The 11,650-nt window shown below is 35.1% G+C and overlaps 5 protein-coding genes across 5 annotated transcripts; 2 read left to right on the top strand and 3 right to left on the bottom strand.

The window, feature by feature from the left end:
• Positions 1 to 1,187: 1,187 nt before the first annotated feature.
• Tsp_07603 (conserved hypothetical protein) lies at positions 1,188 to 1,548 on the bottom strand. The gene is made up of 2 exons (XM_003381018.1): positions 1,474 to 1,548; positions 1,188 to 1,427 (listed from the first exon to the last, which is right to left on the bottom strand). The coding sequence occupies exons 1-2, from the start codon at positions 1,546 to 1,548 to the stop codon at positions 1,188 to 1,190; spliced, it is 315 nt and encodes a 104-aa protein (XP_003381066.1).
• A 1,343-nt stretch (positions 1,549 to 2,891) lies between these two features.
• Tsp_07604 (ubiquitin-conjugating enzyme E2-18 kDa) lies at positions 2,892 to 3,637 on the top strand. Its single transcript, XM_003381017.1, has 2 exons — positions 2,892 to 3,385; positions 3,514 to 3,637. Exon 1 carries the CDS (start codon positions 2,910 to 2,912, stop codon positions 3,360 to 3,362), a length of 453 nt encoding a protein of 150 aa, XP_003381065.1. The 5' UTR covers positions 2,892 to 2,909; the 3' UTR covers positions 3,363 to 3,385; positions 3,514 to 3,637.
• Positions 3,638 to 3,763: 126 nt separating this feature from the next.
• On the bottom strand, positions 3,764 to 6,493 carry Tsp_07605 (putative DCC-interacting protein 13-alpha). Its single transcript, XM_003381016.1, has 9 exons — positions 6,401 to 6,493; positions 6,054 to 6,152; positions 5,833 to 5,964; positions 5,508 to 5,744; positions 5,256 to 5,437; positions 5,013 to 5,186; positions 4,874 to 4,955; positions 4,330 to 4,756; positions 3,764 to 4,206 (listed from the first exon to the last, which is right to left on the bottom strand). The coding sequence occupies exons 1-9, from the start codon at positions 6,491 to 6,493 to the stop codon at positions 3,764 to 3,766; spliced, it is 1,869 nt and encodes a 622-aa protein (XP_003381064.1).
• Positions 6,494 to 7,735: 1,242 nt separating this feature from the next.
• Positions 7,736 to 8,250, top strand: Tsp_07606 (conserved hypothetical protein). The gene is made up of 2 exons (XM_003381015.1): positions 7,736 to 7,864; positions 7,933 to 8,250. The coding sequence occupies exons 1-2, from the start codon at positions 7,736 to 7,738 to the stop codon at positions 8,248 to 8,250; spliced, it is 447 nt and encodes a 148-aa protein (XP_003381063.1).
• A 1,063-nt stretch (positions 8,251 to 9,313) lies between these two features.
• On the bottom strand, positions 9,314 to 9,581 carry Tsp_07607 (conserved hypothetical protein). The gene is made up of 3 exons (XM_003381014.1): positions 9,519 to 9,581; positions 9,417 to 9,458; positions 9,314 to 9,319 (listed from the first exon to the last, which is right to left on the bottom strand). Exons 1-3 carry the CDS (start codon positions 9,579 to 9,581, stop codon positions 9,314 to 9,316), a joined length of 111 nt encoding a protein of 36 aa, XP_003381062.1.
• Positions 9,582 to 11,650: the final 2,069 nt, after the last annotated feature.

Raw genomic sequence — 11,650 nt, 5'->3', positions numbered from 1 at the left:
AGGGAATGTCGAGCAGATATACAATTCTTTCGGTTGAAGAAGAAAGTGACGACGGGTAAGAAATCTCTTTTGCTGACGGGATTGGCGAAGGCGTGTACAACTGTTTTATGGTGGAGGGAAGGCAAGCGGTTCGCGTTGCAATCTGCACGTGTTAACGAGGGAGTGCGAAGTCGGTGTATAACTCTGTTTGGGAGGAGTGATTGGCGATGGCAGAGAGTGCAACTCTGTGTGAGTGGAAGGAATGGCGGGCGAAAAATACAAATCTGTTGAGATGTAGGGTATAGTGGGGAGGTGTACATTTCTATATGCGTGTAGGGATTAACGGGCAGATATACAATACTCTGTGTGGAGGAGGAAATGAAGGGCAGGTATACGATTCTGCTTGGTTGGAGAAAGTGACGGACGGGTGAGCAGTTCTCTTTTGGTGGCGGGATTGGCGGTGGGTGTGCAACTCTGTATGGGTGGAGGATTCGGAAGTGGGTGTACAATTTTCTGTGTTGAGGACGGAATGGAGGGTAGGTGTACAATTCTGTTGGGGTGGAGGAAAAAGTGGCGGACAGGTGTGCAATTCTCTTTTGGTGGCGGGATTGGCGGGGGGTGTAGAACTCTATGTGGGTGGAGTTGTTGGCGGGAGGTTTATCGACTCTGCATATGTAGTGTACAGAGTTTCGGACGGTATGCAACTATGTATAGGTGGAATTGGCAAGGGGTGTACAACTCTGTTTGGCTGGGAGGAAGTGCAGGGCGGGAATGAAAGCTATGAATCTCTGTTTTCGTGGAGGAGGGATTGGGGGGGGGGCGGTGTACAGCTCTGTTTGGGTGGAAAACAAAGTGGCGGTCCGGTAAACAACTCTGTATGGATGGGAGGAAGTGCAGGGCGGGTATACAACTTTCTGTTTGTTAGGGATTGGCGGGCGGGTATACAATCTGTTTGTGTCAGAGGCATTGGTTGGGGGGGGGAGCGCATCACTCTGTATGTGTAGAGGACAGAGTGGCGCGCTGGTTTACAACTGTTTGGGTGGAGAGTTTGGCGGTAGGGTGTCCCACTCTATATGTGTAAAGAACAGAGTGGCAGGCAGGTATACAACACTGTATGGGTGGCGAGAGTGGCGGGCAGTTGTACAATTTTCTATGGATGGAAGGTTTTGCGGGCGGTTATACAATTCTGTAGGGAATGGCGGGCGGGCCTACAATTTTGTTTGTGTGGAGGAGGTTTCCTGCTTCAGCAACCATACCGTGGCTTTTGTCAGAATGCCATGATTTTGTATAACTGTTTCCTTTTGGATTGCATTCTCTTCGAATTGCGGGATGTCTATTCGAAATTTTTTCTTCCAATCACAACCATATTTTTGGTCTCCATTTCCAGAAAAAGGCGTCATCGCTGTACCGAATGCCGGACTTTTCCGTGAACGGGCGTAGTGGCAGTTCTTTTTTGGATTTCATTCTCGTCACCATTTGTAATATTCATGTTACTGTAAACTTCTGCGGATTCATGTGAGTTTGTTCTTCATTCATGCGTTCATCTTGTTGGTCATTCATTCGAGCCATATTTCTGGTCTTTAACGTTTATTAACAAGCTGATATGAATTCCAGCAGTACGCACGAACAAGCTATCAACACGCTTTCACTGACTCTCGCTATAACACTGACTGAGTGTCGCAATCACGCTATATATATAGCAAAATGTTTGTGCCGCTGGATAAAGGTCGTTCTACTTTTTTAATTCGTGCAATGTAATTATCATTTTTGAATTGACTTCTGGTGTTGACTTTCTTTTAATTGTTATCGCAGCCGTCACTGATACAATTTTTATTGCGATTGATTAACAACATAATAGAATTCATGCTGAGTTCATGATAAATATTTTTCTTGATTATCAGTAGCTTTGAAATGCACTTGTGAACTGCTGTACTTGCACAACACGAATGAATTTCTAAAAGTATTAAAAATCGCTTTGGTCGAATAATTAATATTCATTTTTTACATAATAATTAATTATAATTAATCTAACAATAATAATTATTTTTGTTGCTGGTTACATTTGAAAAAATAACAAAGAAATATGGCAAAGAAACAATAACAAAAAGCTTTGCATCGTTTGTCTTGTTGTTAGTGTTTTCGTATCACATCAAGAAGTTTCTAATTTTTTATTTTATTCATGTGCTCAACGTTTGAACACAATGGCACTTGTTCTGTTACTTGATGTTCATTTGCAAAACAGTTTACTAGCAAGTTCATAGCTATTAACTTAGTTCTAATACAACATGAAAATTATTTTCAAATAGCAGCACTGCGTTTCCAATAATTTAGTTTTCACTGTAAAATAACAATTACCTTATTAATTTAATACTATAAGTTTATTAGCAGTTAATCAAAGAGTCTGATATTGATATTTAATATGACACTTGCATAATAGTATACTGTAGAAAACAAGATAATGTATTTGCGGATTAAATTTTTTAAAGTATTTTAAAAATTACTTTTTAAAAATAGTTTTATTTTATTGTAAATTTAATTCATTTATGAAACGCTCTGTAATGCATCAAAATAAAATGTAAAAGAAATGGCGAAAATATTAGAAGCAGGAACCTTTGGGCAATTAATGTATACTGTAAGTTTTATTGTAACGTACGTTTAAAAATATTCGATAGGCGTTTTGCTAAGTGATATTTATTTCTTATTGATTGATTGCGAAATTTACTCTTAAGTCTTAAAACGGTTAGTAATCAATACAACGTGCATTTGCATTCGTCTAAATTTTGCATTAAGTTCATTTGTGCCGAATTGTATATTATATTCCATGTTGTTATTTCAGTTCCAGTTGACTTGGTTTCAGTATTATCACGTTCAAACATGGAATTGTTAATTTTGAACTAATCTCACATTTTTCAGATTTTCATTTTTGAAGCATGTCGAATCCATTAAGTCGGCGGCTGCAAAAAGAAATCAGTCAGATGCGGTCAAGCCCTACACCAGGCATAAGTATGACCGAAGATCAAGACAATATGAATCGATGGATAGTTGAGATGGATGGTGCACCCGGTACGCTGTATGCTGGTGAAAAATTCAAACTTCAGTTTATTTTTGGCGACAATTACCCATTCTCATCCCCGCAAGTGGTTTTTATCGGCCCTAACATACCAGTTCATCCGCACGTCTACAGCAACGGCCACATTTGTTTGTCCATTCTTGGTGAAGATTGGACACCGGCATTGGGTGTTCATTCGGTTTGTCTGTCCATTTTGTCAATGCTTTCTAGCTGCAAAGAAAAAAAAGAACCACCAGACAATGCTGTGTACGTCTTGCGTAGCAGCAAAAATCCAAAGCACACATCTTGGTGGTATCATGATGAAGATGTTTAAGAACTACTACTAAAATGATTATTGTAAGTAGATTTAAATTGAATGAATTATAAGGAAATTTGTTATGCGATTGACGCTTTTAAAGATTTGTAATAAATGTTGAATACGTGTGCACAATAGTAGTGTTTTGGTTGACCCACTTTTATTCTAGTCTAAATGATTGTCATGAAAAGAACGTTGTATAAGAAACAGAAATGGAAAAGCAACATCTACCGGGTTAACAATAACAAAGATTTCCTCTTTTATGCTTCGCATTTTACTCTCTGGTGAATATACATATATATATATATATATATATATGTCTATTTTTGTGTTAATTTTGAGCACCCATTTGACGTTTAATGAATGCTGAAAGAAAAGGTAAAGAATAAATGTTAGTATTGTGGTTTCGTTATTGTTTTCTACGATGGCGTATTGATCGGAAATGACTGTAAAGCAGTTTTCACGGATTCTGCGATTGCGTCGCAGATTTCGCTGGCAGCTTCGCAGCCAGTCGATTCAAGCACATAACAAATGAATAGATTTTTGCCGCCTTCTTTACGCCCACGCCGTCTTACTGTAAACGCGAGTACGCGTTCGTTGTTCGCGTGCGAGGTCCAGTAGACCAAATCAACCATGGCGAAGCGTGCTTTCAAACGGCCACTATCCGGATGAAGCAAACGCAGCTGATCAGCCGGCTTGCCTGCAAGCAGCATTTTCATATCGACGGCTCGGATGATATTGTGCACCATGCGAGCCTGGAGCACTTGACGAATTGCATCGTGGGCCGTTGTTTCTCGACGATCATTTTCCACTTCCATACAGCCGAGAAATTTCACTTCGAACGTATTCATCATTTGTATCTCTTAAAAAGCGAAGTTTTGCTTTAGTAAAACATTAATTTCAATTACAGTGCAAAAAAACAAGGAAATAAGAGAATAAAAATACTGATATGTTAGAATGATATATTATGTAAATTTGCATTTACCTTCGTCGCTTGAACTTAGCAGTGTTGTATCTGTCGGCAATTCTTCCTCGTCGGACCAGTTGAGCATGTCAAATTGTATCGGAGTAGTAGTAGTGGCGCCGAAGCTGATAACAGAGCTGTTGTCAGATTTACCACCAAATGCCCGTTCCGATGTGCTGTTGTTATCTGGTGTCGGTTCTGTAGGTGGACTGGTGTTTTCAACCGTCGACAAACTTTCTCTATAAGGAGACTCATTTCCATGCTGAGATATGTAATTAATCGCTTCAATCCATTCTCGACAATCTTTTTCACAGATCGCTTGAAATATGAACTGCTTCTTGAATTCAGCATTGGCGCAACCAATGCTGAAACAGTAACGCCGTTCTTCATGATCAGCAAACGATGCATGTACCGTATTGTCAATTTCGAGTAAAATTTGACTTGCAATCTGAAGAAAAAAGGTGACCAAATAATAATAAAACTGCAAACAGAAGTTGCACAATAGTTCTTCTTTATGTTCTAGTCATTTTGAATTTGAATAATAATAATAATATTCAATATTTACATCATCACGTCCTTGCGATACTAAATTGCGATTTTCTGTGTAAAAATATATCCGATCCCATTTTGTCAAAAGTGCAGTTTTTCTAGAAAAAAAATATCATTCAGTCATGTCATTTAGTGAACAATAAATAATGAAATACGATTTGAAAAATAAATAGCCCCGCTTGTGTCTGATTGGATTCTTGTCAGCAGTAAATTTGTCCAAAGGTGAACCTTCTGCGTAATAAATATCCGGTTGAAGACGGCCAATCTCTTCAACAGTTTTCATGTAATCTTGTGTCGACTGACCATATGCTTGTTGTTCTATATGAAAACTGAAAAAATAAATAAGAATTACATCAAATACGCAGTATGCATGAAACTGTTTCAAAAAATGAAACAACCTCTGAATTTGCTCTTGTACTCTGGTAAAGAAATCGTCCAATTCTTCATCATGACTCATACACTGATTGCCCATGCGAAAGAAAGAACGATACGCATACATCAGACTAAGCAAAGGTTCTACGACAGCAATGCGACGCTGATATTGCAACAAATTTAACAGTGTAAAATAATTCAATCCTGCCTAATAATAATTAAGAGAAATATTGTAAAAAGAAAACATTTATTCACTATATTAGATTTCTAATGTTCACCTGGTGGAAACGTTGACGCATCAAACCGTATTCGGTTCCAATTTCTTCAACTTTTTTTGCAGGACATTTAGGGGAAAGTTTCACCAATTTCAACAAAGATGTATTCAAATCGTCCGACAATTCGTCGTATTCCTCTTTGTGATTTTCAAGTTCAACCAACCGAGACAACAACTTGTTCACAGGGTACAAAACGCAATTTCGCAACTGCTGCACCATCAAGTTCATCCAAGATCCCAACTGAATTATCGGACAAAAATATGAATTGCAAAACCAAAAAATAAAAATGAAACAAATACAATTTCTCCCTATCAATCTAATTGATCACCTCACAAATTCTGCCTTGAAATTTTTCCAACAAAGCAGGAAATTCCAAGTCGTTCAACGCGAGCGGAAAACACACTCTTGAATAACTGCCCAAAAATGCCGACAACTTTTCCATCGATTGGGCTACTTGTTTCTAAGGATAAAAATTCAAAACTTATCACAATTTGCATATTTTACCGTTATTAAACTGATACGAAGTAAAAGAAAAAAATTAATTTATACCTGCGCCGCAACGAGGCTTTCAAGTTGATCCTGAAATTGATTCACATACTCGTGCAACAGCTTTGCATCTTCTTCAAAAACTTTAAGCATACATCTTGTCTTAAAAAATTTGAACATCAGTTTAATTTTTTTCTGAAAATATCTGTAATAAATGATAAGTTTAAAAATTTGCAAAAACCTACTCTTCAAAATACAACTAACCAGATTCCAAATGTGAAGAAAAAAAAACATCTTTTACAGTAAATGTTTGAAAAGTATTAATTTTTTCTATTCCAAAGAGAAAAAAAAGCTTTTTTCTTGTTTTCTCTTTGCTGGGGGGCAAACGGATGCAAAGAAAAGTCAACCACCTGTTTCTGGTAACATTTCACATTGAATATTTTTACACCAATAAGTGAAATGCATTGACCTGCAATGACAAAACTGGGCACAATTGAGTGCATTAGAAAATTATTATGTTGCTGTCCTTTTAAAATGTACAACAGGTAGAACGCTGAAATGTCGTATTTGCCGAGCAACAGATATTGAAGTAAAAACAACTTTATTATTAATTCATTGGGTAATGTGCAATATTTTTTTCTGAAACAGCTGAAAGAGAATACTATTATCAATTATTTGTCAACGGGGTGCAGTGTTGAACAAGAAATTCAAGTGATAATAAGAACAGCTTGGAAAATACTGGTTGGGGGCGCAAATATTTACTCCGTATCCCCAACAATTTCAGAAAGTCTGTTGTTGTCTTTCCTGTAAGGCAAATTTCTACAATCAATTGGGAAAAAAAATATTTCATCACTGATTTATTGTTGATATCATGATTTTTTATTAAATTAAATCAAACAAATGGGATAATTTTAAAATTTAATGAAAACTTGAATATAAATAAACAAAAAATAGAATGTTCCTGTACAACAATTGTTCTGAAACAACGGAAAATGAGAAAACTCACTTGTGGTGAATTTTCTAACACGTCGTCTAGACACAAAGATGAAATTTTCATTTTCTGCACGTACAGCTCAAATGTGAAAAATTAAAGAACGTCAATTAATTGAATAATCAAGCAGTAAAATCGACAACTTTTTGGTCAGGCAAAGTTGAATAAATTTTCCAAAATATAAAAAATTAAAAATCAACGTCTGAAACTTCGTATATAGGAAACAAAAAAACTGATATCTGGAAAATTTTCGCACAATCCCCTACAACAGTATTTCTACAATACTACAGTAAACAAACTGAAAGCAAGGTAAAATTTTGACCAAGATATTATTTTAGTTTATACAATCAAAACTCCGTGTTTATAAAAATTTATCTAATTTCAAATTTCATAATACAGTGGAACTCCGATTATCCCGATAACCGATTATCTGAACACCTGATTGTCCGAACATTTGGCCGGCTTGTTAAAGTGCATTGTTTATGATATTAATTCAACCTGCATTTTAGTAATACTGTAACATTCTGTTGTTGGCTAAATTGTTATTTCCATTATGTATGTCTATTACTAGAAAGAGAAAGGTTTTGAATTTAGAGCAAAAACTAAAGATGTGCAGACTAATGGAAATTGGCGAGTTGTTCAGGTAAATTGCTGAGAATTGTGGTGTGCGTCTGTAAACAATTTCACATATCTATCCCGATATAGGAAAGAACTCTTGCGAAGAATTGTCTTTTCAGAAGCTGATGCAGACGATATGGTGTTACAAATTAAAAGCATAAATTTGAAGGATTGCTGCTATATAACTGCGCATGCGTGGGACTCGATTTCAGGATCTACTTTGCGTGCATCATGGAATAAACTTCTTGGTTACAATGAAGAATGTGTAAACCAATCAACAGACTGTGATGATGATTTTACAACTTTACAATAGAAATGTTCGAGAAATTTAAGTTATCGCGGGATGAAGTTGTACAGTGGCTAGCCGATGATGATACTCCATTATGTGAAACATTAACTGACTATGAAATACTGGAAGTAGTGGAAAAAGATGAAAATAAAGACGGTGATGTGTCTGATAAGCCAAATGAGAAGGGTCTGAGCCATTCAGAAGCCTATTTTTCCTTCAAATTAGGCTTCAAGTGGAGGGAGCAGCTGAAGGAGTTCAGCGCTACTCAGCTGATGCTAGTGAGACGTATTCGCGATGTCTCTGCACAGAAGAAGCTGTCTTCATTAAAGCAGAAACTTATTACAGATTTTTATAAAATCTGACACAAAGTAAATCTGGTGCTTTTTCAGCGTAGCGCTGAAAAATATGATCGACCGTATTAATAAACGCTCGTGCAATTTAAGCGAGTAAAGGGGCAAATAACGTCGCATAATAAACAGAACGTCCCCGTCTGATTGAGAATCACAGCTATAAACGCTTCAATCACGTACATAGATTTAGAAAAATGGAAAACGACTGATTATCCGAAGGCCCCCCAAAAATTGTGTGTTCAAATAATCGAAGTTCCACTGTACTAGTGCCCTATTTTTTACATGAAATGTGCAATACAGTCATACGTACGTACGTGCATTGTGATCCGGAAAATTTTTTTTTAAGAATTGCAACAAAAATTGTCAGATCGTTACTTTTATCATCCAATTTCACCTTGCAGAACTTTTTAAAATACTTTACTTCTTTCATGTAGTACTATTTATAAATCATCTAGAATCTTTTTTTGTATCAAAAATTTGATTAACTAAATCATTGGCACAATGATTGAAGAAAATTATTAAAAATATGCTGTAAAAATAGTTGATTTTTTCATTTTTCAGTAATGCAAAGAATTGTTAAACGTTTTCGTTACATTCGTAAAAAACTGTTTGTTCGTTTATGACTAACAAGTGAAAATACTTTTCACACTTAACATTTGAAGGCGATAGAAAAAACATACAGTAGGAGAATAATTAAAAATGAACCTCATTACAAAAGAAGACATTAACAAAAAAGACATGTATTTTTCTTGCATAAAACTTCCATAAAGTTGCATGTTGGTTTTTTGTTTTCTTTTTCAATCAGATAATGTGGTAAGGTAAATATTTTTAATTTCAACCGAGACAGCTTTAACATTCATAATGTCTTCAACTTTTCCAGAAGCTCTTCGATGAAAGCCTTAACAAATGAACAAGTGAATAGATAAATAAATAAATATTTTTTTTGCATCACAAGATTTACTGAGTTTATTCAGTTTACAAATTTGTTCAGTTTACCATGGAGATAAAGTTTAATTTAAAGAATTTAACAAAACTTCAACAAACAACTAATTAAAACTCATATTAAGAGACATGTTTATTGCTGAAAAATGTTTCAATATTAATTAATAAACATCATAATGAAAACTTTATTCGTGCATAACGTATGGATAAAACCAAGAAAAAAAACATAAACATACTTCAGCCTTTGCCTTGTTAGAGCAGTGTAGTTGCAATTGTTCCTAAATATTAAAAAGATAAGAACATTTTAATATAAATTTGGATGTAGTATATCAAATAACCTGCAGCCATTTACGACGCTGAGCTTCATCTTCCATGTCTAGTAGAAAATCCAACTCGATCATGGCTTCATCGAATTTCTGCAAAAATGCAATTATCTATATGCAGCCGAAAGAAGAAATCTGTGCAAATGTTGGATGATGAACAACAACACAATCAATGTTCAAAAAGTGTGCATCGGCTTGACGATCGGATTAGAAATTTCACATACGGTATTTCCCTAATGAACCTAACTTAAAGATAAGATATATCCGACATGTGAGCCCAGTCAACACAGAAAAATAATTAAATTAGAATTTACGCCAGATGGCATAGCTAAAAGCAAGCACAACACATCACCATATCAACAATGAAACATGAATGGAAATCATTAGTCAAACAATGTGTTTTGCATGAGGAAGGTAGTGAATATGAAATTTCAAAAAATCAGCAATCGCAGAGAGAAGACAAAAAAAGCATTTTATAATTTGATTTCAACGCAACGTGACAGCAAACTTGGTTGATAAAAATGAATAATCAGGAAAAGATTAGAGTTAAAAGAACAAATAATTATAAAAATAGAAAGTTGCATGCTTAAAGTCAAGAAAGTGAAAGTGAAACTTAAATAGCATGAACACAAGACATGATAAAACACATCTGATATTGAGGCAGTAAAGAAACATCATTTCACAACAACCGGTTAATTTATAAATGTTGTTTCTTATTCAAGTAACATTTCAAGGTCATATATTTTTTATTATTATTACAAAGAGTCAAGAAAAATGCTAAAAATAAAAAAGAATAATAAATTTATAAAAAATAAAGATAAAAATATGACGCTTGATATAATTTTTATTTTAATAATCTCATTCGATTTTACATTGCATCATATATATAATTTGAACTCGTTATATATTTATTACAAATGAAAAATAGATGCTGCTGTTCAAGCTTGAACTTCTCAAATAGATGGACGACAAACACCAAAGCCTTGATAAAAGATGCTCAAGAGATAAAATATACATATAAGAAACACTTTGAAGAATGCTTGTCTTTATTGGCAATAATTCAGATAAATTGGTTAAAAAGCACTTTAGGCGAATTTTCATGCGAAGTTGCTGTTGAAACTATTAAAAATAAAAGCATTAACTGCTTTTTACTAATCAATCCTCATCTAAAGATCAGATGTTGGACGTGGGCTAAAAGATTCAACACAATCAATATTAATCACTGCGTCGAAAGATTTTGATAATTCGCATCGATGACATTACTCGTAAAAGCGCATCAAATCAACACTTTTGACAAATTGAAATGGAAGGCTCATGCAAATTTTAAATAGCAATAGGATCATTTTTTAAACTTGCGTCACTGAATGGTTAAAAATAAATTCACAATTTCTTTGGCGAAGAATAAAATTTGTAAACATATCTAACACAGTTGGCAGTTTTTTTTTAAAATAATATATTTCTTAACACGACAAAAAAGAGAGATCAAACTAAACCCAATCCATCAATTAATCTTCATCTAGAACAGTGTTTCTCAACCAGGGGGTCGCGCCCCCCTAGGGGGGCGTAGGAAGGTTCCAGGGGGGGCGTGAGAAGTAGGAATTTTTATTCCTGCAGAGGTGTTTGAAATTCAGCTTGGTCCACTTCAGCTAAATTTTAACCGCCAATTGTTTCTGGTCATCTTAGTTTTAGCGTAACCGCGTTAGCTGTGCGCAATTTATAATTTCCCTTTGCACTAAAATCGCATTTGGAAATTCATCTGATGTGACGAGATACGTGAATAATTTTTGACAGAGGCATATGCACGATATTTATCAAACTCATAGAACAAAGCCGTATTTTGTCTAATGGTGGAAACAAGCAATGCGGTGAAAATTTCGCCTGAAATCGACCATCACACTTTATTTTCTCATTCTTTCCTTCATTCGACATCGCGGCAACACCAACTTTTGTCTCACGTGTGCATATATTAGCTGTTTATTTGTTTCAGTTTTCAAGAGATTTTGTAATATCAGTTGATTTCAGATTGTCTGAAATCACATCAATTCAGGTTTGGTTTTTTCCGCCTCCTAGTTTCTAAGTATTTTATTCTTATCAGTAATAAAATCTCCCCACTATGATTATGGATTTTAGCCTTGGCTACTCATTAT

This window comes from Trichinella spiralis (genome assembly GCF_000181795.1).
Source record: "Trichinella spiralis strain ISS 195 chromosome Unknown Scfld2, whole genome shotgun sequence".
NCBI lineage: Eukaryota > Metazoa > Nematoda > Enoplea > Trichinellida > Trichinellidae > Trichinella > Trichinella spiralis.
This window is presented reverse-complemented; position numbering and strand designations above follow the sequence as displayed.

Coding starts and splice junctions, on each gene's coding strand:
- Tsp_07603 (XM_003381018.1), bottom strand. CDS start 1,548: ATGGCTCGAATGAATGACCAACAAGATGAACGCATGAATGAAGAACAA. Junction 1,428..1,473: donor TGAATCCGCAGAAGTTTACA/GTAACATGAATA, acceptor AATCCAAAAAAG/AACTGCCACTACGCCCGTTC.
- Tsp_07604 (XM_003381017.1), top strand. CDS start 2,910: ATGTCGAATCCATTAAGTCGGCGGCTGCAAAAAGAAATCAGTCAGATG.
- Tsp_07605 (XM_003381016.1), bottom strand. CDS start 6,493: ATGCACTCAATTGTGCCCAGTTTTGTCATTGCAGGTCAATGCATTTCA. Junction 5,965..6,053: donor AAAGCCTCGTTGCGGCGCAG/GTATAAATTAAT, acceptor TTTTATCCTTAG/AAACAAGTAGCCCAATCGAT. Junction 5,187..5,255: donor GTACAAGAGCAAATTCAGAG/GTTGTTTCATTT, acceptor TTATTTTTTCAG/TTTTCATATAGAACAACAAG.
- Tsp_07606 (XM_003381015.1), top strand. CDS start 7,736: ATGGTGTTACAAATTAAAAGCATAAATTTGAAGGATTGCTGCTATATA. Junction 7,865..7,932: donor TTGGTTACAATGAAGAATGT/GTAAACCAATCA, acceptor GAGAAATTTAAG/TTATCGCGGGATGAAGTTGT.
- Tsp_07607 (XM_003381014.1), bottom strand. CDS start 9,581: ATGATCGAGTTGGATTTTCTACTAGACATGGAAGATGAAGCTCAGCGT. Junction 9,459..9,518: donor AGCGTCGTAAATGGCTGCAG/GTTATTTGATAT, acceptor TTTAATATTTAG/GAACAATTGCAACTACACTG.